General features: G+C 36.4%; 1 protein-coding gene across 10 annotated transcripts in view; it reads left to right on the top strand.

The window, feature by feature from the left end:
* Window positions 1-18,087, top strand: part of LOC127807166 (uncharacterized) — a 145,401-nt gene extending 127,314 nt beyond the window's left edge. For 8 of the 10 annotated variants that reach the window (XR_008024612.1, XR_008024617.1, XR_008024619.1 and 5 more), the window contains one exon: window positions 17,849-17,875. Coding sequence is in view for 1 of the 10 variants with exons in the window: in XM_052344825.1 (XP_052200785.1) it covers window positions 17,849-17,890 (42 nt within the window). In the remaining 9 variants the exon portion in view is untranslated. Of the gene's footprint in view, window positions 1-17,674; window positions 17,736-17,848 lie in introns of all 10 variants that reach the window. The other 2 variants (XR_008024611.1, XM_052344825.1) reach the window with 2 other exon arrangements.
* Window positions 18,088-24,578: the final 6,491 nt, after the last annotated feature.

Here is a 24,578-nt window from a genome sequence, read left to right as displayed (position 1 = left end):
ACTAGCTTCAGTTACAAGTTTTTCTTTCAATATCAGGATCTCATCATGATTATCTCTAGTTATAATTATATCATCTACATACATTATTAGAATAACAGCTTTACCTTAATTGTTACGTTTGTAGAACATAGTATAGTCAACTTGGGTTTTGCAAAATCCATATCTCTTAATAGTTTTTTCGAACTGCTCAAACCATGTTCTTAGAAATTGTTTGATTTCGTATATAAATTTCTTTAGCTTGCAGACCTTGCTAATACCAAGTTATTTTTCAAATCTCGATGGTAAATTCATAGAAGTAGCCAAGAAGGTCAAAGACCCGGATGACTCTGAAGAATCTTCTGGGCAAAAGTCTCTCGAAAACTCTTTGACTCTAAAAAGTCTTCGAGCCAGCTATCAAGCCCCGTAAGCCCAAGACTCATCCAAAGAGTTTTTCAGGCCAAAGTCACCCGATGACTCCGAAGAGTCTTTAGGGAAAAGCCCCATTGAAATGCCTTAAGTCCTCAAAATCTTGATGACTCATTTGAAGAGTCTTCCGAGCCATCCCTTTACCCTGAACTTGGGGTCTTCGAGAGAATCTCATTTGAAGGATACACTTTGGGGCATCCCATCCTCAAAGGTACCTTGAAGCCGTTTGGCCTCATCAATAGCCTTCGCACTTGAAGAGTCTTCTGGGCAACCTTAGCATGCCACGTGGCCTCAACCATCGAAACCTATAAATGAAGGAATTTAAGGATCATAACGCAATGAAAAAATAAAAAGTTTTAACCGTAAATACCTTTAGTTTTTCTCCAAAGGAATAGATTACAAAAGAATGGTAATGGATTACCTCTTGACGTGAAGATCCAATCCTAAAAAGTAGTAATCATAAAGTTGTTCAAGTGCCCCCACCTCTTAATGGTATTTACGTGAGCTTGCAATCCAAGAACCTTAAAGGGAGCAGCTTCCTTAAGGACGGAAGAGTGTTAGCTCAAAAGGGCGGCGTGGGAGCGTCCAACAACATCAATGGCTCAGAGAGGCACACAAAAAGAACCACACAAGGGTTATTTTTAACCCTTAGGTACAAAACCCTAATTGAGGTTTGAATCACATGGTATTTTAAGCCCATGTTTTAAACATTTTAAAACATAAAACTGGACATTTCCTTTTATTCTCTTTTTGTTTTAAACACTTTAAAATAATTCATTAAGCTTCTTAACCCACCTAATGTCCTTAGGTTAGTTTCATAAATAAGTTCATAATTAAGTAACAATCCACCAAGACACAAGCTTTTAATTTGGGTAACCTAGTCCAACTAGGGTTTAAGCTAAACTGTAACAAACTTAATTAAGAGACTAATTTATTATAAGTTCTAAAATATTAATGTTATTACCAAATTACAACAATTAAATTTAATTTTCTGAGATCTGACAAAACAAAGTCCTTCACCACAATAGAGAGTTCGAGCTATCACGGGTGAGGCCAAACAGATCTAGATTAGGTCGGAGCTAGGGCTCGAGGAGGCTGGAGTGTTGAGAGACCAGATGAGGTCCTCGGGGCCTTCATGAAGGGTTGCACGGATGGGCCTTTGGGGCGATGGTGAATAGAGGGCCTGAAAGGGTCTTCTGAAATGTGAGCCTTTAGGGGGCACGGCTTTGCGTTAGCCTGCGAACACGGAGGATGCCAGAAAGTTACGCGGGAGACTTCTTCATGCGGGAATTTTTTATGCCTAAGTTGGACAATAATCTAAGAAGTGTGCATATGGGTACTCAATGCATCTAATATGTATGTTCTAGTATCTTGAAGAGGAAGTGTCGGTAGTGTCCTGATGGGTTCCAGAAAGAGACAGGTATGGTCCGAATAGTACTCAAAGGATCGAAGAAGTTCCAATAAGATCCGTTTGCTTAGGAGGCGATGGATATTTACGGATAAATGAGTGGTTCCCACGATTCAATTAAGGTATTCTTTTGGGGAGGAGTATGCATAGAGAGGCTGAAAGGCCTGGAGATGTCTTCAGGGTATAGCCCTGATGGCTATCTTTGGATTGTCTTGAAGAGGGCTTTAAGGAGGTGTATGCATAGAGAGGCCGGAAGGCTTGGAGACGTCTTTAGGGTAAGGCCCAGATGATCGTCTGCAAATGATCCTGATCGTCATCAATGTTATAGCTTTTTTTCTTCCAATGTCTTCACAATTAACACTTAAGGAGTTGCATTTTGGAGGCCCGTGGTATCTTTTTGGCCCTAGGTCATACTGGTGCCCTTATTTGGATAACCTAAAGTCAAAATGGTCACATCATGCATAAGATCTTACTCTGCCCCAGAGTGTTTTATTTGTCTTCTCCAAATTCTTAAAGAGTGCTCAGTTGTTTGACACGTAATAAGTTTCTTGTGAATTAATAGCTCGATTAGTTTACCTCTCCTTATTCAGTTAGTTTTTTTTGTTCTTTTTTCATTTTATTCATGCTCGATCATCTATCTCTTTTTCTCTTATATCAATATCTCCTCATCCATGACTGATTCTCAAAACCTTTTTTATTGTTCAATATATGTCATGAGCTAGGACACGTGATCTAGCTAAACTCTTGATTCTTCCAATCGAAGTTTGAAAAGACTAATGGTTGAAGATATGGTGACAGAGGTTCTTCTCACATGATTGAGCTAGGAGCCACGACTACTAAGCTCAGTATGTTTAATAGAGTAAGTAGTGAGGATGAAGTATTCAAGATGATTGTTTTACAGAAGGATATGACTCAAGCTTACTTGATCTTAATTGAGGAAGACATCGAGGCTTTGGTCCCTAGGGGATTATGAGTCCATGAAACTCTTATAGACAATTTGAAAGTATACAAGCACACACAATAAGCTAGGTTGCGACTGTCCTTACAAGCCCATGGCTCAAATCTTTTCTATGCTCGGTGTATGTCTCTCCTAACTTTCTCTAAATAGGTAGAGGAACTGAGTTTCCTTCAGTCTTTTTTGTCGAGCTAAATGTATTACTCTTAATACTTGCCTCTTTAGTAAAATGTTCAAAGTGTCCTCCATTAATAAGTTTAGGCCTAAGTTCTTATTCCTAACCATCTTTTATAGAAAACCCATTGCAAACAACCTTTCATCATTAAAGAACTAGAAAAGATATATTTCTTCATTGGGTCATGATGAAACAATTAGCTTAAGAGGGGGTGAATTAAGCTTTTTTACCATTTAAAAAAAATTAAAGAACAGAAACAAAGTAAAAAATGCAACACAAATAATTTAGAGTGTTTCAGCTTTAAAGCCTAAGTCACTACCTCGATTCCTCATTAAAGATTTTGCCAAACACAATTTACCTGTGTAGCTTTTGAACAGGCTTAGCTACTTAACCTTTACAAGATGGTTTTTTAACACTTGGTTTGGCCACAACTAATGCCTTTTACAGGTTTAAGCTTAACCTTTACGAGTTTTACAAATAATGTGAAAATAATTTCTCAAGAGAAAAAGAAAGATAATATAAGATTGCAGATTTTTCTCTTGAATGAAAGAAAGACACAAAATGTAAAAATTTGATACTCTCTCTTTTAGAATCTCACAAAGAATAGTTTTTGAAGACATGAGAATGAAAGATCAAAAGCTTTTTTGTATTTGCAAGTTGTGTTCAAACTCTTGTAAAACTGGTTTTTATTCTTCAGCATGTTTCATCTCTTATTTATAGATTTCCTGTATTGAATACTACTGACAGGTCAATAAACAAATAGAATGTTTGTTTGTCTCACAACTGTCATTTTTTATCTCTACAAACTTCAAACAAACTATTAGTCAATCATAAAATATGCATATGTTGTCTGGAGAAGATTTAATGCACTGAAAAGTCAAGACAAACTCATTAAATGTTGTGTAACGCCTATAATTTTCAAAATCTAACAGACCTTACTCAAGTACAAACTACTCATTACTCAACTAAGTTTGATCCTTACTTGACCATATGTATTATGTAATCAATTACTTTTTATGCTTACTCGAGCATGAGGATAGCATTACTTAATTATTTTTAAGCCACGAAAAAATGCATTATCTACTCGATTACAAAATAATATTTACTCGATTAATTATGATTCTTATTTGAGTACAAAGATTATTACTCAATTAAATCTTACATCCAAAGACTTAGCCTATTTTTAGCCTAAGTTTACTTGATTACAAAGGATATCTACTCTAGTACAAAAAAAACATTACTCGATTACAAAAATACTTTACTCAAGTAAAAAGATGCCCATAAATTTTAATTGAAGATCACTCAATTACAAAGAAGACTAACTCGAGCACAAACCTGTAGTTTCCAAAATACAAATTGTGCGGGAACAGTTGTTGGATATTTGTGGTTGGCTCTAGACAATGATGCTAGTTAAAAGGGCATGAAAGTTAGCTCTTGGAGGTCAAACTCCAGGAGAAAGACATGCTCTGGGAAGAGGGCTTCCGGGAAGTGAACTCATCTCTAGAGAGAGAAAGACAACCCAGGTAGGAGAGGAGCCCGGGAAGGACAAATGAGAGCTCAAAAAGAAAATAGGCCTGGGAAGGAACCTGACTCCGGACAGAACATAACTCAGCGAATGAACACGACTCCGGAGAGAAAATAAGTCGTGGAAGAAGAAGTGTCTAGAAATGATGTGACTTTGGGAAAACAGTCTCTCCATGAAGGATTTGTACTAGATGCTCGATTTCTAGGAAGAATGGGGATTCTTTCGGGAAGGATGATGTTGGCTTTCAAGAAGAATATGGACTCTTCTGGGAAGGATTCGTGCTCCAAGGAAGAAAGTTGGTTCTTTCTTGATAGTTGTGATTAAGAACAACAGTTAGAAGGCTCGTGAAGATTGCTTGCCCCTGATGACCCTCCAATGCTTAAGTCAGTATCAGGCGTAGACAATTGCACATGAACACATAGTAAAAATGCAGTAAGTGCGTATGGATGTTATCAAATGTAGAAGTTATTTTCTATGTGTAATGCCTCACTCCCACTTACGGGTGTTACTCGTGAACAATTACCCGAATTGTCCACCTGCCCGGCCTTTGGTGAAGGGTGGACCATGTTTCAAGAAGAAACGCCCTAGGTGGGAACTAGGCTCGTCCTTTCCTTCCCTCAACCCCAGGATTCACTAGCAGAATTAGGCTTCAACCACACCGCATTCAAATAAAAGAAAACTCATGAAGGTGCCCAACCCGCATTTTCTTATTTATATTAATTCTTTTCCATCCAAGAATTTTACTAGGCTCTATAAAATCACCATTTAAATCAATCCATTAATTGATTACCAATTTTGGAGGAAAAACTTATCATTTTCAATTTTCCAAATTTTCGGCATTATTCTCCAAAATGCCCGAAAAATTTCAATAATTTGAAAATTCCTCTGGGGCCTAAAATAAATTAAGAAATGCCCCTTAATTTTCTAAAATTCCAGATTTTTAAAAAAAAATTAGCCGACGGGGCCCGCTGGCTCGCCCCGCCCCCCTAGGCGCTGGTCGCGTGGGCTGGCCGTGCATGCCGCACGCAGCCGCGCGACTACTGCCCACGTTTGCTGCTGGCCTGCTGCCACTTTCACTTCTTTCCCCCCCCCCCCTTTTTTTTGGGGGGGGGGGGGTTCCTAACCCCAAATTTTCCAGAAATTTAATCAAATAAAGAGACCTCACTTTCATCCAATTTTTGCCTCAATTTTCCAACAAAATCATTTTATTTTACTTTTTGGTTGCTTCTCACAACACACCCAACAATGAGACTTACACCACAAGTTAGGCTTCAACATGTCATAAGCCAACATCTCATTTTAAAATAAAATCAAATACTACAAAAGGAAATACACCCATGGTTTAGGCTTTACAAGCCAATACCAACCAACTAAATTTACATCTCATAAATTAAACACATAAACTTCCATAAGCCATAATATACACTTGAATCTTCTTTCCATGCTTCCACATGCCATTTCACCATTGCATTTACTTTACCACGCTTTCACAACCTATATGTGACGGTAAAAACCTCATGAGCTATTAAACTCAATAAGGGTGCAATGCAAAATAAATATGAACATAACAAGATTATATGATGCCAAATGCATCCAAATGTGGCTAGGTTTCTTTGCCCTCACAACCCTCCAAAGTTAGAGGCATCAACCCACAATTTCAACCATGTTCACAAACTAACCTATGGCCATAAGTCTCATGAACATAAAAGAACATGCCAAATGTAACATATACATTTATGAAACATACTTACAACCCATTGCAAGGCCACATTCCCATGGGGCCATCCCTTACCTCATTCTTCTCTTTGAATCTTTAAATCATCTTTTCAAGAGAGCTTTCATCTTCATCTTCTCCCATCTAAGATGACATTCAAACTAGAACTCACTTACTTTGCATATAAGAACACTAAATAAAGAGAAGAAGAATGCACTTACCTTGATTCCTTTCTCTTCTTCTTCTTCCTTTCCTCTCATCTTTTCTTTCTTTCATTCTTTCTACAAATGGCCAAAGGGAGACAAGTCTTCCACACTTGCCATTTTATACTACCCTTTCTCATTTTCAAGAATAGATCTCCACCATTCATTAAAAGCACAATCCATGTGCTTAAGGAGAATTAAATCTCCACCATTCATTTTAAATGAACAAGTCTCCTCTCTTGGAGAAAGCACAATCCAAGCTCTTTATCTTGATTAATCTCATCCATTGGATTATTTTGCTTTTTCAAGACTTAAGCACAACTATTGGATCACTTGAAAATTTCTTTTTATTTCCAATTAATTTATTTTGACTAATTTCCAACCATCACACTTGAGAGACATAATTCATTTCCTTCCCATTTAATTTAATGGGACTAATTTCCACCATCACATGAGAGACCACTTGAAAGACATAAATGCTTTCTTTCTCATTTAAATAAATCCCACAATTTTCCAAAGAATTAATGGGTGACCATTTTCCCATTTCATTTGGATTTAATTAACTCTCCTTAATCATGCTCAATATTAAATGTTTGAAAGACTAATTAGAATTTCATTTGCATTTAATTTAATCTCTTCATTTAACTTGGACCACACTAAGCCATGTGTCATTACAAGACACTAACTTTAGCTTCCAAGTTCTAATCTCCTCCATCCATGTGGCATTACCACATTTATTCACCAATTTAGGGAAAAATACTTATTTCCTCCAATAATTTCATATCTACCATTTTTTCCTATTTTTCATAATTAAATTTCTTTATGGAAATAAATTCCAAAATTCCCAAAATACCCTTTGTGAATTTATTAATCTCATATATCTCCACATAAATACCAAATTGGGATTTTATTCACTTACACACCTAATTCCACATAGAAATTATTTTTAATTTATCAAAATACCCTTTATTGGACTTCTCTATCCAAATTACCAAAATACCCCTCTCATAGGGTACCCTTAATCTCAAAATCTTTCACATTCTCGAGGGAATTTTTGAAAATTTCACACTTCCATTCTCATTCTCTTAATACCGGGATTACTGGGTGTTACACTATGTCCTATAGCTAAGTAGTTATAGGGTGTGATTCCTAAGGATCTCGGAGGGACGTGTGCCACGTCTCTCGATCTTTAGAAAGCCATGTGTTTAGCATCTGCAAGAACTCAGAGAGCCAGGTGTCACTCATCTTAGGAAGAATGAACAGGCCCGAGGAGACCTTACCCAAGAAGGATGTCTTGCCCGGGGAGAATTGGCATGCTTGGAAGAAATAACGTGTCCGAGAAAGACGGCCTTGCCCGGGAAGAATGTCTCACCAAGAATAATTGCCCTTGCCTGGGAATGAGCTCTCACTGAGAAGAGGCTAACTGCTTAGGGAGAATCGACATACACAAGAAAGAACTCTCATAGGGAATAAATATCCTCTCACCGAGAAGAAATGCCTTGCCCAAGAGGGACCTCTCTTTAGGAAGGAATGCCTTGCCCAGGAAGGACCTCTCATCAGGAACAAATCCCTTGCTCGAGAAAGGCCTATCACCGAGAAGGAATGCCTTGCTCGAGAAGGAAAGAATTTTCTACCTTCCTCCTTAATATGTGTAGTACAACAATTACCCTCCTTCTATTTTAACCTTAGGGTGAAATAGAAAAGTAATTCCCCTCTTCTTATTTTATCGTGTGTTCAGGAAGAAAGTATCTCCGGGTAACAATCTTTGTCTGGGAAGAATGTCTCACCAGGAAGTATTTTCTCACAACTTTTTGGCAACTGGGGAGGACTCGACTATAAATATTGCATTTTACGATAGTCAATTCCACGCTTTCACCCCCAATAACTGTACTTCGTCTCCACCATTTTTTTTCTTACGCTCTCATTCTCGAAAGAAAATCTTGTGTTCCCAGAAGGATTCCCTACTTTCTTCTGTAATTAATTTATTACTTTTCGTCTTATTTGGTTAATTTATCCAAGGTTTTTTCGTCCTTGTCTCTCCGGAAGAACAAGCTTGTTCCAAGAAGAATTTCCCTTGTTCTAGAAAGAAGCCTCCAGTCTTCCTGGAAGGAATCCTATCTCTTCTCGGTGGAACTCTCTTATTTCAGGAAGGTTCATCCTTGTTCTGAGAAGAATCCTTTGTCTTCCCCGGGGAAGACAAAGGATTTTTAATCTTTTCGGGAGACCTCATTAGTCTTTCCGAAAGTTTCTTCTTCATTTATTCGGCCTTTACCACATTTCTCATGGTGGGCAATAAGGTTTACTTCTGCGCATATTCCCCTTACGGTAGCTCCTGGCGATTTCTGATGGGCAAACGCTCGAATTTATCTGAGGGTGATGTTTCCCAATTATCCCATAACTACAACATCCATTCTACATATCGCAAGAGGGTCCCCATATAGGATGAGAAGTGTGTTGTGTCTATGCGAGAGGGGAAATTCGTTGTACATGAGGTGAGCTTTTGCCTGGGGTCCCGTCTCAATCTTCCTTCATTCTACGTAGAATTATATCGTAAAAATGGGATAGCTCCAACCCAGCTACACCCTAATGGTCGGGCTCAGCTAGTGGGTTTTCTTGTGTTGTGTTGAGAGAGAGATGTGACCCCCATAATTGATTTCTTTTTATGTTTTTTTCATTTTTGACTAGATGGAGATCGTCACCATTTGTACACTCTCCATAGGACACGTGCGGAGGACCATCTGTTTGTAGGTTCTTTGCCTAAGGTAGATTACTTTGACTCTAGATGGTTCATGGTGAATCCTCCGGCGTGAGCGTGGTTCGCGCCTTGGACATAGAGCGAAGACATCTATAGGGTGGTTAAGCTAAAGACAAGTAGGCATATCCCAGAGCTCTGGGAGTAGTTCAAAGATGAATTGGCTAAACTCTTGCGTGGTCAAGTGAACCTCCTGGACCTTCTAACTGAAGACAGGTTAAGAAGGGCTAGCTTGGTACTCCACGTAGGAGAATCATTGCGATGCGAGGGGCTGTCAACGTCGCCTCAGTAGCCCTCAGTTCCTCCTATGACCAAAGTTCCTGCAGAGAGAAAAAGCAGTCCCCTTACAGGAGCAACTTTCTCTTGAGGGTTTAGATCCCCCTAACTGCATTTTTCCCTTTTTCTTTCATCTTGTTGGCTTGGCATCCATGATAGATTCATCCACCGAAGCGATTGACCGATACAGAACGCGATTTCTTTTTTTCCACCAATTTTCCTTACCCAATTGCTACAGATAAGGATTCCTAAGCAAGGAAGGAAGATAGGGAATATACTAATATGATTGGGCCGATGCAGGAAAGGAGAATTGAGTATCAAAGACTAAATCGACTCGCCCCGGAACCAGTTGTTGTTCTAGCGCCAGCACCAGTTATTCTGGAAAGGAATCAGGTAATTCAGGCTCTCCAGCAAGTTGGAATTGATGCCAGGCCCTTGGTTAGGCCGACATAGAGGAAACCATACCCGATCGATAGGGTTCACCAATTCCCCAGAGGGTATAAGGTGCCTGAATTTGTGCTTTTCTCAAGAGAGGAAAACAAATCGACCATTGAAGAAATCGCCCGATTCACAGTGCAATTTGGAGAAGCTAATAGTGTCGAAACCGAAGATTCAAAAAGCTGGTTCTCAACAATGTATGGATGTTTTCAGCGGGTCAACCATGGTTGCACCTTCATTAAGTTTGAAAGAAGTGGTTCATCTTTGTCCAAATTGTTTTACTGAGTTTGAAGATTAAGAGGTGGATAAGTTAATGGCAAAAATCATCAATTCTAGACCAGGTGATGAGCTTGCAGTGGAAAGAGTGGTCACAGAGAGGTTAAATGAATGAGGTGAACCGGTTATACAAATAATGGCCAGACCGAAATCCTTGAACTTTCAAACCGCCCATGACTCCAATTGGGGAGTGGCATAGGCACGAAGTACAGAAGTAAATGGTGCCTGTCTCAGAGAGGCTTAGTAAGTAGGGTGCATCGACCAGCCAAAGGCCAAATGGGCATGATGAAGACTTAGAAACGGAGATGGCAAAGAATACGAGAGGCCGAAAGGGGCACAGAAAGAAGAAATGAAGAATGTTGTAGTGAAAAGATGGGTACGAAAAGGCCAGAATGATGTTGGTGAGGGTTCGAGCCAATCCAAGCGGGGAGAGATTGACCACAAGGAGCTGCAGTTTGGCACACTACCAGGACTAGCTAAGGAGCAAGTGCTGGTTTGGTGATTCTTGCCCCATCTGACAAGAAGACAAGGTTTTCTGTCTATTTCATTAGCCTGTTTGTTGTTTTTGTTTTTAGCTCTATTCATGTATTTTCCAAGTTTTAACTTCAGACGCTCTTTCTTCTTATAGACATGAGGCGTATGGTACGGGCTATGCAATAAAGGATTGCTAAGGATGTCATTATTGATGCACCTCCACCACCTCTGTTGGGGTAAGCCGAAATTCATCTCCCTCCTCTCGAAGTACCCGCACTTGAGCAAGAAGAAGGAGTTAGCGAGAGTAGCAGGGCACTTCGGCATAGGAAAATGAGTAAACGCCAGTGTTAAGAGGTCGGTTCCTTTACTTTGCCTCCCATCACTGACTTAACCATTCCCAAGCATGTCCTGAAACCCACGTCAATCCCAAATTTTGTGCCAGTTCCTACTGCAAAGCCTATCCCTATCCTCAATCTATTGAGTGGACAAGCTCCGCCGGTTGCTTTGAGCGGGGTTGGTCGAGACACAACCCCAAACCCTCTACACGCGTTGGAGGTTTAAGTTACATTGTTGTTGAACCAGGCTGCCATAGATGTCGTTCACGCGAGTGGTCGGGGTCAATTCTGTCGTGATGTTCTCAATAGGTATTCTTTGTTTATTCTTCATTTTGTAAATCGTAAAATTCTGAAAAATGTGATACCAGAAAAAATAAATTTTATTTTGTTGCATTAATCAGATCTAAGTTTTATAATAGAAATAACAACCTTAACAAGGCCTAACATATTTGTTCGTGGCCTAAAGATTGGTCAAGAAAAACCCATGAGGTTTACTCAGAAACGGTTAGAATTTTTGGGAAAGGAAAAGTCTTCGGAGGAGTCGGAAGGCTTGCAAAGTCTTTAGAAGGGTTGGAAGAGTCTTCGGGTACTCTAGATGACTCAAGCTCTCCGAGAAAAATTAGACAAAAGTATGGCCCCCTGGGGACCACCATCTATTTTTATTTAAGTCTTCGGAAGCCTAATCGTCGCCAAGTCATCTAGAGACTTCCCCCCGTTGACTCAATGAATTAGAAATTCGGGTTAACCCTTATCCTTGTCTTCGGGGCATCAGGCACCCGGAGACATTTTACTCTTCCCTTTGCCTTACAACCAAAGACAAGAGTTGGGAGCTATTGTTGTGTGGTGCCCGAGGAAAATTAAATCCAAAAATCATGAAAGTATCCCAAAGAAGGTCGAAGACCCGGATGACCTCGAAGTCTATTCTGGGCAAAAGTCTTCTAAAGACTCTTAAGAGTCTCCAGCCCAGTCCAACCTTATGCTTATCTAAACCCAAGACTCATCCGAAGAGTTTTTCAGGCTTATAATCACTCGATGACCCTAAGAAGTCTTCAGGGAAACCCACCCGGAGGATACTCTTATGTGTATCCTATCCCTAAAGGTACCTCTAGGCCCTTCAGCCTCATCCGATGCATTTTCTCCCTAAGAGTTGGGACACACAATAGGGAGAATTTTAGATTTATATAGTAGTTTTGTCATCATCAAAAAGAGGGAGATTGTTGTTTTGCATTTGATACTGCTTTTGATGAAAAAAATTATATATTTGGCATTTGAAAATGAATTATATTTTATCTTTGGAAATTGAAAATATTCAATCCAATCAATGCCAAATGATATATATGCTTTTAATGTTTACAAAATCTTTTATGTGTATTTTGAAATCTATTTTTTTTGTATTTTTTGATATAAAAAATGTTAAGAGTGTCAAAATATTTTTCATACCATGAACACTCTTTTTTAAGCCAAAATTGTCAATCATGTTAGTGTAAGTGTCGACTGTTTTGTGCTTTGAATTTTTGAGCTATTAAGCAAGACAAAACTTTCAACCAGTTTGATTCGTCAGTCGACTGTTTCAAGCCTTTTAGCAAAAACAATTGATAGTCTCTATGAATTATCGAGAGGCATTTTTCATAATCTTTGTTGTTTTGATTTTAGTTCAATTTTAATCGATTGTGCCTATATAATGTCGACTTTCTCTTTAAACTATTGATTGTTTCTTTCAAATTGTCGACCATTTTTAAAGAAGCCTACCTCTTTTGTAAAAGAGTCGACCGTTTGCTCAAAATCCAAATGTGCTTCAAATTACCGAAGAAAATTGTCAACCGGTTAAATGAAACTATCAACTATTTCCTTTACTGACATTCTATAACGACTAGTTTTTGCAAGCTCCAACGGCTAATAATGACTAATAACAGCTAGTTTTTCTTCAACCTTTGGAGAAACCTACAAATATAGCCCAAGAAAACATTGGAGAAAACTAATGGATGGGAATGAATTGATTTGAGCTTACAAGAGTTATTTATCTTCTCACAAGTGCTTGAGATTTTATTTTTTCTCCCAAAAGGCTATAGATATCATTTGTAATATTTGTATTAGCCTTGTATTTCTTGCTTGAGAGATCATTATAACTAAGAGAGCTATCTTTTAGATTCACTCTTCATTGTAACTCATTATTGTATTACCTAGTTTGTGAGTTTTGGTAGAATATTTGTATTTCCTAACAGTTTATGTTAGAAGACCTACTTGGTAAAATATGAGATTTTAGTGGATTTTGAAATCCTTAGTAGATAGCTAAGGTAATGTAAGCTGAGTTTAAGCCGAACCATTATAAATCTTTTGTGTCTAACATTTTTTGTTATTTATTTTTCTTGTGTTTCATTGTTTTCATATTTATCTTTGAAAACCTCCATTGATTTTTTAAAATTCATAAACACCCAATTCACCCCACCTTTTGAGTGTGTGGCGCCATTCTTTTTGCCAACCCAATAATAATAATAATTATAATTGATATTTTACTCTAGTATTTACTTTTGATGATGAAAAACAAATTGATTTATACCCTAAGTCATAAGTCAAGTTTATAGTTTTTAACAAAAATCAATTTTAAGTACTTTGTTAAAATGAAAACCAAACGAATTATATTCTTAAACATAAACGAATTATATTCTTAAACTAATTTTCAAAAATTAGTTTTGAATAGTTGGTTAAAATTTTTCAAAAGCAAGAGATCATCCGTCGACCGATTCTAGGTACATGTTGATTATTTTAGCTATTTTGCTTCTAGTTGTCGACTGACATAAAATATGTTCTTGATATATGGATGTTTTGACGTTGATATGGTTTTGATGATGAAAATTAATTGTATTTTGATGATGAAATTATTTTATTAATGTTTATTAACTTGGTGCCCTAAATTACTTTTTTATGTTCTATTAAACACCAAAATAAAAATTAAATTCATCATACAATTCAATGCCAAAAATATTGTGATAAATTTCTTGATGGCATTTAGAATATTATGTTTTTATTAGATTAAAAATGTGCCAAAAAGCTTGTAATAAATTTCTTAATGCATTTGGAATATTATGTTTTTATTTAATTAAAAATGTTATACCAAAAAAATTATTTTCAAAGAGTTTGAAAATAATCCCAGTGCAACTGCCCCCTAAGCTCGAACCCTTGCCACTAGTCGCGCTCAGACATGTATGCGCGCACACACAACCACTCCAACTACAACACTTCTCATCTATGCATACGCACAAATTAGTTATATAGTAAATCGAATCCCCGTTTTCTTAGCAAACTGTTGACTATTTGTTCCAATCTGTCTACCAATAAAATGTTTGCCTTGCATCTATGGACCAACTTGCTCCCATATGTCGATCCACATAATACATTTTTGCATTTGTCAATCGTTTGCTTCGATCTGTTGATCAGTAAAACCTTTGCAATGAAATTGTCGACCGTTTTCACTAATTTGTCGATCGATTTTCAAAATTTAGCTAACCAGTCGACCCATGCTCTTCATCCATTTACCGTTTCTATCGCTAGAACCTTCAACAACTAGTTTTTCCACTCATCTAAAGTGCTCTTCCCACTACCAACGACAATATTTTTGAAAGAGGTCATGAAGCTCTATAAATAGAGGGAAGATGAATGATTCAAACTAACTAAGAGAATTAATTACAAGCTTTCAAGTGCTCCATCTTTCAAATACTCATTTTGTTCTTCATTTTTCTCTCTAAAGGTTTTGATTATCATTTATATTATTTTGTTTAAGGCTTGTATTTATTTTGAGAGATTTTGTAACTAAGAGTTTCTGCTCTTAGATCCTCTCTTTTGTATCATTCTTGATTTTCCTAGCTAGATTGTTAAATGGCCTACATTGATTGTAGGAGATTGTATTTCCTAACTTGTCATTAGATGGTTTACTTGTTTAAGTAAGATGTTGTAATATCTAGCTTGTTACTAGAGGGCTTGTTTGTCTAAGCAAGAGATTATAAATTCTTAACTTATAGCTAGAAGGATTATAGTGGATTGGTTGAAAAATTCCTTAGCGAGGAGTTAAGGGAGTAGATTAGGGTTGATTTAAGCCGAACCACTATATATCGTTGTGTTAGTCTTTTTGTTCTTGTTTTATTTATTAGGCTAAGCAAATTCTTTCTTGCATTAAAGTCTTATTTTCCATCAAAAACAATTTCAAGTTCAATTAAATTTTTAAACAACCCAATTCACCCCTTCTTGGATATTGGTGTCATTGCTATACAATCATAATAATAATATTCAAGTAAAATTTACTTTAACAAAAGGACATTCAGTTCTTTTAGTTAATACTCGAGTAACACATTTTGTTATTGATTAAATATTCAAGCTTCTCAATTTCTTAGTAAAATACTTGAGTAATACCTTGCCTGTATGACACTCATCTCAGTATTTGCCTAAGTTAATCGAGTGACATTTGTTGGCTTGGGTAAAAACTTAAGCAATGACTTCCTCAAATCTTAAGAATCGACTATTTCTTTTGTTTTTCCTTTAATATTTGATCTATTATTTTTAACGCATTTAGTATCACTCAATTTTGCATTAGACTATGAGAATCTAAAAGGTTATAACTCTTAAACCTCAAAAAGCTCATTTAACAACCTTTAAACCTATGGGACTCGTAGTTTACATATGGGCTAATCGTAGGAACAGAGATGAGGAAATGCCCAAAAGCTCCTCTAAGAGTTGATAATTAAGTTAACAGAAGTAGCTAGGTTGTTAGATTGTTTTTGAGAAATGTACATGGAGGAATAGAAGCATTGTGGATTGTGATTCGTAAAGCTAAAAAAAAGAGCTGGTAGTGATGGGTGGACCGTCCGGGCCCAATCTTGGCCCTCTCTTTCGGCCTATCTCTTGATCCTGCGCCAATATGCCGCAACATCATTGCAACCCCTACTGGGTATCTGCGCGACCCCCTCAGATTCCATTCTCATTAATGGCGGATCTCATCCACATTAATGAGGGTCTCATCGCCACCAGCCTACTACTTGGGAACCTTCACCGGCGCTGGATAGTCAGTTTCATCACCTCTAGACGCACGATGCATACATGCAAAAAGACGTCTCATCCTTCTATATCAGCAAGCTCTTTTCAGAGTCAAGATATGTTCAATCCTCTGACCTACTGATACACTGCCCATTTTCTTACTCTTACTCACTCGAGCATCGGAGTGCTTGCAAGTGCCAGTCGCCCCCCGAATGAACCCATTGCTGGAGCCCGCGCCCTGCGGTTGCGACTCCACCACCGATCGCCCCCTTTTTGGTCAGGAAGGAACAATGGGGACCCACCATTTCTTCTAAGAGCAATGTTATTAGGCCCCTCGCAAAGCCATCCACGAGATATCGTGATATCTCGTGTTTTATCGAGAAAAAATTCTCGCGATATTTCGAGATATGAAAAATGACCCAAAAACAAATATTTCAAATTTATGCCCTCTCTTGTCTCACTCTCACCCACTTAAAACGACCCTCACCCTATCGACTATCGATCTCTCTCTCTCTCTCTCTCTTCTGGCCATCCCTCCCTCTTCTTTCCGACCATCTCTCTCTCTCTCTTTTTCTCATACTCTCGTCCACACTCAAACTCTCTCTCTCTCTCTCTCTCTCTCTCACACACACACACACACACCTACACCCACACTCTCGCTCGGTCTCAAACTCCCTCTCTTTCTCTCACACTCTCACCCTATGCCACAACATCTCCGACGTCCTCATTCCGACCCCGATCTACAAGGAGGTAAGTCTTTCTCCCTTTTTTTTTTTCTCTCATACGTATATACTTACGATTTGGGTTTGGCCAAAAATTTAAACTTAGATCTATGGAGATTCGGCCATTGGATCATGCTGGTTTTTGGGTATGTGGATCGATGAAGATAAGGGTGTTGGGTGGTTGCCTTGAATCGTCGAAAACCATCGGCCACAGTGGCTAGTGGTGACTGGCAATGTGTTTACTATTTAGGTTTGGTCGAAAGTTTAGACTTAGATATATGGAGATTTGGCCGTTGGATCTGGTTGATTTTTGAATATGTTGGTCAATGGGATAAGGGTGTCGGGTGATTGCCTCTGATCGCTGGAAACCACCGGCCACGGTGGCCAGTGACGACTAGTAGTACGTTTTTAAGTTAGTGGTTGAAAATTAGAAATTAGATCTATGAAAATTCAACCATTAAATCTAGTCTATTTTTGCGTATTTTAACCTTCTTAACTTGATGTTTCTAATGGTAAGCTCTAAGCGGAGTAATCTTCGGTCGACGATGGTCGGTCGTGACTTTTTGCGTGTATGGACATGCATACATATATATATATATTTTTATCTTTCTTCTACATTATTATTATTATTATTATTATTATTATTATTATTATTATTATGTTGATGTTTTTTAATGGGGTGATGTTGATTTGGTAGTTGAAGTGAAAATTAAAAAAATTAATTTTTTTTTATTCTGATTTTTTGAATATTGTGAAAGTTAAAATGAAATAATTGATTGAAATTTGAGGGTTAATAGATTGAATTGGTTTATATTTGTTTTGTGAATTTTTGAAGTGAAATTATTAAGTTTATTTAAGAATTGAATGGTAAATAGTTATTGTTAATTTTATTTGAATTTAGATATTTATTAATATGCATATATATATTAAATTTATATTAAATAAAATTAAAAAATATTAACTAAATGGAATTACAATTTTTACATGTTAGGTCTGGAATACAAATGATATATGTAAGTGGTGATTGTTATATAATGTCTCCCAATTTAAGTGTAAGTAGTTATTATAATTTTATTTATTTTTTCTTAATCATGTTTTATATATGAGCATGTTTAGCTACTTAGGACTTTCAATGGATTAATATTAATTTGTGCTTTAATTTCAGGTTCATGTATCAAGACTTGTATACGCCTCACTGCCAAATTGAAGTTTCCTTGTTATTGAGATGAGTCACCGCCTAAGATTGAGCTTTAGCATTGTTTTGAATTTTTATGAATATTTTTAATTATTTAAAAAATAAAATCTGTCGAAAGATAATTATGTTATATTTTTTCTCTTACTTTGTTATGTGACCAAATATTACAAATTAGAGGATTATGTTATATTTAAAGATGAGTCAGTGATATGTTATACATTTGATTAGAATATTTAAATCAGTTAAGGTGTAGAGTAATAATATGTAATTTAAGAAGCAAAATAAATATGTTTTAATTTATTATAATAATATAATTAATGTAATATTTAAAAATTGACTTGATTTAAAGAGTTGATAAGATGTGTATTTATTTTACATTATTTCAGTAGAGAGGTCGTGTATTATAAATAAATTAGTACAAATTTTATTTCTAATTCATAATTAACTAAATATATGTGATAATCTTGTGAATAACAGGACTAGTCATGCAAATTAAGAGAGGGTTTTGATCAACATGAATTTTTACATCAAATTTTAAAATCGTTCAATTTAAAATCAACACGTAAAAACTTGTTTTTTAAAATTAATCTTAATTTATGATGTGTAGCACCAAATAGATATATCACGTCCACACGATATTTTGATGCAAGTTAGAAGAGTTAATTGCAGCTTCACCTATTTTGAAATTAGAAATCATAATTCTTAAGAGAGTAAAATTTAACTAAAAATTGACGTTGTTAAATTCAAAATTGAAATATTATCAATATCATTTAATTTATACACTATACAACATATAAAATACATTATTAACGAGTGTATAATACATAAATAATTTTATATTTTTCAAGTGTTTGAATATATATGATATATATATACATAGTGCATTCGCCTGCAAAATATACCTTATTCTTTTTCTTTCTCGGCCAAATACACACACATATATATATATACGATATATATAAGGGAGGGAGATAGTGCGCTCAGCTTCTCTGTCTCATTCTCCTGGCATTCTTCTTCTCTCAACTATTGATATATATATATATATGGGAGGTAAGAAAGGTTGTCGGGAATAGCCTACTGGAGAAGCTTTGATATAGACGAAAGGCTTAATCGACATAAATCGGAACTGCCTAGAGAATGACAGTAATGGCTAGCTAGTACATTGAATGAGTTGGTCGTCTTCATTGTAGCAGCGACCAACGCAGACAACCAGTAAGCTGCGTTTTATGCTCTGCTGCGGGCAGTTAGATGTGGTTTCAGCATGCTGTCCGGCGATTATAGCTGTTGTGACGACAAGTTTTGCCGGAAGTAACAACAACAATAATTTCCGACGAGTTTTCCAGTGGCTATTTTGGCAAGAGTTGCTGGCAGTGGATTTACAGCCCCCTGCCCCATTTTTTTTTTGTTAAATCTCGCTACTTGGACTGATCATGAAGAACAATCCCAGGTCTCAATCACCTTTGTTTGGGCTTGTCTAGTATGAGAGTTTCGATATTTATTTGTATGGTTTTTGAAAAGTTTTAAAAATTGGCTTCATTTCTTCCATCTACAGCTAAATGTTAGTGCAAACTTTTAAAGTACGCGCTAAAAAATCTTTGTCAGTTATAGATGACGATTATAGTATTCAGTGCTTTTCATGAACTTAACTTATATCTTCTCTCTCTTTCTCTTGTTAGTTTCCTACGTACGCGTATACACATAATTCATACACTTAATATTGTATTTTGAATGAAATATTTGATGACGATTATAATATTCGATTGATGAGTCAGTGATAAAAAAGCTGAAGGAGATATATAGTAGCTGATGGAAGATAATATTCTTACTAATTTAAATATTATTATCGATATCAGAGGCGGAAGAGAATTGCATAGAAATCTATTTTTTTGATGATAAATCTAATATTATAATTATTACAATTTTAATTCCAACAACATTAAAAAACATAATAATAAAATACACACTCTCTCAAATTATTATATATTTTCACTATGATAATCGAATACTTAAATATTATAACATTTGATAGATGAGTGTATGAGTTTTAACATGATTTTTTAATACTCTTAACTTTTTTATATAAAATAATAAAAAATTGATTTGATGTAATTATATCATGAATCTCATACTAGTTAGGAAAGTTTGTGTTTTGTTTTACGATGTATTTAGTTAATTATATATATATTTTTATTTTGTTTTAGTTGATAGTGTTTATATTTTTTGTACATCGACAAATCAAAAATAAACTCAACTTGGACACTAATGGCCAATAGATTACACAGTAAGAAATAGAGTCCCGCTATTTGTACAGAAGGCACTTTACATAATGATTTACAAGAATGATAAAATTGAGATAAATCATGATATATTGAATATGAATTTGAGCAATTTATCGTGAAAAATTAAAACATGATGAAAGCAATAGACAGAAACGGGAGAAGCTCAAGCAATTTGTCAATGTATTCTTTGCTGCTCTACGCTCTAGCTAATTTCTTCCAACCACTGGTGAAATAGAAGACGGGAGAAGCTCGGCCAAGCCATCCTTGGGGAGCTCTGAAATTGATAATTGAAGTAATCATGTAAAAATGTCGAAAAGGGAAGGGGGAAAGAGGGTTCGAGAGTGGTTTTGATTGCTTATGTGATTGGTGGTTTTATTGGTTTGCATAAAATCTTCCTTTTTTGATGGGTTCAGAGGGAGAAGAAGCATTGAGAAAGGAGAAAGATGAGGCACCCAAGTCAAGTGAGAGAGAAATGGCTGCTGGTTCACTCAATTTATATACATATTTATACAATTTGGGCTGCTTTCAGACAACACAAGAGTCTTTCCTCCGTGGGTTATTTATAATTGAGCTCTCCCTCCCTCTTTCTCATCTCTGTGTTTTGAACTTGACAAAGCATAAGTAGAGAGAGAACTAAAAATGATGGTTTGATCTAAGTAGATCAGTAAAGAGAGAGAGCCAAACGGTGGTCGTGAGAGGGATGGCCAGCGACTGAGGTGACGGTGTTTCGAGAGGGAGAGGCAGGTGGCCGGAGAGTTGGGGCCGATGGTCTCTGCGAGAGGGAGAGCGAGAGCGAGAGAGACGGAGGGAGATAGATGGTTTTGGGTCTTTGGGGTTTCCAATGGATCTTTTATCACAGGGCAAAATAATCATTTAACTGCCTTTTGTAAGCTATTCTGTTAATCACGTTTGTACAGATAGCTTATTCCGTAAGAAATATGACCGATCCCGAGAGAAAGCAAGCCCATGGGCCACGGTGGCGGCGGGTGCCCCAAATGAGGAAATTAAAAATTAAATTTGATGGATTATTATACAGTAAGAAGCGGGAGCGGGATCGGCTGCGGTGAGTGCCCCCAATCCAAATGAGCATTATAACAATAATAATAAAAGCGGGCAGTCTACAGTTTGTTGGCCCAGTTATTGCCGCTTCATTTAAATCCTCGTCAAATTGCAACATTCGCACGCAAGTTTCATTTCTTTCTCTAACGGTTTGAAAATCCTCGAGATCTCCTCTGCGATCCCAATTTGTTCAAATTGACATACAAATTGAGCTTCAACCCCTCCACCCGCTCTGACAACTCAGGTTCTAGATCGAAGCGAAGTTTCAATTCGCTCTCTTCAAACCCTTCGAAGACTACTCGAAAAACCCTAGGCATGGCCTGGGGTTCCAATTCTCGTTCTTCCTCCCGCTCCTCCTTTCGCAATTCGCACTTCTCCGATCTCGGCAGGTCCCCCCCCCTCTCTCTCTGTACTTTGATTGCTTTTGTTCATGGTTTTCGCATCCTGGTATAGCTTATTTTTCTCTGACGCTCTTCTCGCTATGTTTTTACTGTTTGGCTTCCAGTGTAAGCATTAAGCAACGTTTCCAACAGTACGGAGCCGGCGTCGAGCGTCGAGAACTAGGGTTTGTCAACACTTCCTTCCCTCTACTTCTATGGCTACCATCTCTTTTTCTTTCTTTCTTTCTTTCACACACACACACACACACACACTAACAGTGCTTTGGTTGTGTTTATTGTAGTATACAAGCAAATAGCATTTTCATACGTATATACATTGGAGATGTTTATTGGTAGAGGCATTTGATTACTTTTGGGGATAAATCATTGATGATTTGATCAAAGAGGTTTGGGATCTGAGGGCATCCTAATATGATTGATGTTCTTTGTGGTGTTCATATTTAGATTTGTTTTTTCTCACTCAAGATTCATTATTTTATCATTTATATCTAGGAGTGTCTTGTGAAAAAGCATTGTTCTTTAAAGAACATTGGATGTTAGTGACTGAATATATATGATTGGGCTCTGGGTGGTTTGTATACCTATTTTCTTAGTTTTGGCCTATTCAGAGAGTGAGAGATGAAGGGGGAGGTTGAATGCCATACGAAATTTGTATATAAAATTTTAAGAAAATTTGTTTTTCTTGTATATATGTGATTGCATTGTCCATAGACTCATAATGGGATGTGAGAGATTTTCTTATGATAGTGCATGAGAACTCCTATATTTTACTTGCTGGTACATGGTAGTTTTAGTACTTGTGTCATTTGTTTAGAAATAGAATTTTTCTTCATTTAATATCAGATTTTGGCATCAAAGATCAAGTGAAAGGCCTCACATTTATCTACAGGAAGAAAGTACTGACAAAACTTTTAAAGCTCATGTTTTTGTTTTGATAATTAATGCTTATCATTATCTTGCAAAAGCTGTTGACAAAATTGATACTGGTGTTAGTGATTTTAATTAGCTGCTATTCTTTTTTTTTTTTCTGGGCACTCTTTCTTGAATAATATGAAGCTTAACTCTTTTTTCACATAGTGTTGTGTCAATCTAAGATCATAATTTAAACATTTTCAGATGGATATCACCCTTTCATTTGCAGTATGCTTATTTAAGAGAAGAGATGCCAATCTTATGTCATGTTAAAAAAGTTAGGTTATCTTTTTTAAGCATTCTAATGGTTTTATTCATGTTAGCGAGCTAGTACTATCATATTTTGCTTGTGTTGCCATACCGCCCTTATTTTAGTTTGTAAATGCGAGTAAATGTGAATAAATGCACTTTATGTCCTTTTTTTTTTTTTTTTCTCAGAGGGCTGAAAACTGCCATAGTTCTTCTTCCAACTCCTTAACTACACAAAAGAACAAGCAATATTGAAAGATAGGAAAAAGATGCACTGAGATTTGTGGCCTGTCTATAATTCAATATCATTAAATTTTGTTCCAATTTTTTTTATTGCTTGACCTTTTTATTCTTCTTGTGAAAAATTAGTCATTATTCGTTTTGATTTACGACACTTCCATGGAACTTTGATATGCTAGCTCTTGTTGGATGATTTTAAACTGTAGATTATGTCCTGATTTTTTTCTATGGAGTTACTTAAATTTTATTTTTCCATGTGTTTAAAGTATGAAGCTTTAGAAGTAACACTCGTTTTCTTATTGCAATTATTTTGTATAGCTACACTATGCAGTTGTAGCACTAGTTTGCTTGAGGATTAGAATAGTGTTTTCCTTGCTTAGGCTTTTGTGTACTGCCTATCAATTCTTGTTTACACTGATATTGTTAATACCAAACAGCCACATAATCCCTACCAACAATATTTAAACAAAGCAAGGAACTGCTGCTTAAAATCATTGCCTTAACTAGCCCTAGTTGTTTCATTGCTTGTTCTGCCATTGAAATGCTGATTTGTAGGTCTGATCACTGCCAAGCAGTTGTTCCGTACGATCTATCTTGTACTTCTTTTAAGTTATGTTCATATACAAGTTAAGCGTGAATCTAGTATATATGTCAATATGTTTGCCCGATGATGGAAATCTTTATTTATTGAGCGGTTCCATGGACAGGGTAACACAACCAAACCAAATAGGCCTTTAGTCGTCAATACTTGCCTCTACTTCTCTGGCTACCTTCTCTACCTTCTCTTTCTATTTCTATCTTTCTTTCACAAACTCACTCTCACACCAACAGTGCAAAGGATGTGTTTATTGTTGTATACAAGAAAATATCATTTTCATAGGTATATACATTGGAGATGTGTATTGGTAGAGGCATTTGATGACTTATGGGGATAAATCGTTGATGATTTGATCAAAGAGGTTTGGGATCTAAGGGCATTCGAATATGATTGATGTTCTATGTGGTGTTAATATTTAGATTTGTTTTTATAACCCGAGATTCATGATTTTATCATTTATATCTATGAGTGTTTTGTGAAAAAGTGTAGTTATATAAAGAACATTGGATATTAGTGAGTGATGGTGTATGCATTGGGCTCTGGGTAGTTTATATACCTATTTTCTCAATTTTGGCAAAGTCGAAGAGCAAGGGTGGCGGAGGGGGAGGTTGAAACCCATATGAATTTTTTATATAAAATTTTAAGAAATTATTGTTTTTCTTATATATCTGCGGTTGCATTTTCCATGGACTCGTATAATGATTTGAGAGATTTTCTAAGGACAGTGTATTAGAACTCCTATATTTCACTTGCTAGTTCCTTGTAATTTTAGTAATCGTGTCATTTGTTTGGAAATAGAATTTTTTTACATTTAATGTCAGATTTTAGCATCAAAGATCAAGTGGAAGGCCTCACATTGATGTGCAACAAGAAAGTATTGACAAAACCGTTAAACGTCAAGTTTTTGTTTTGATAATTAACCTTTATTATTATTGTGCAAAAGCTATTGACAAAATTGATAA

This window comes from Diospyros lotus, chromosome 8 (genome assembly GCF_014633365.1).
Source record: "Diospyros lotus cultivar Yz01 chromosome 8, ASM1463336v1, whole genome shotgun sequence".
NCBI lineage: Eukaryota > Viridiplantae > Streptophyta > Magnoliopsida > Ericales > Ebenaceae > Diospyros > Diospyros lotus.
This window is presented reverse-complemented; position numbering and strand designations above follow the sequence as displayed.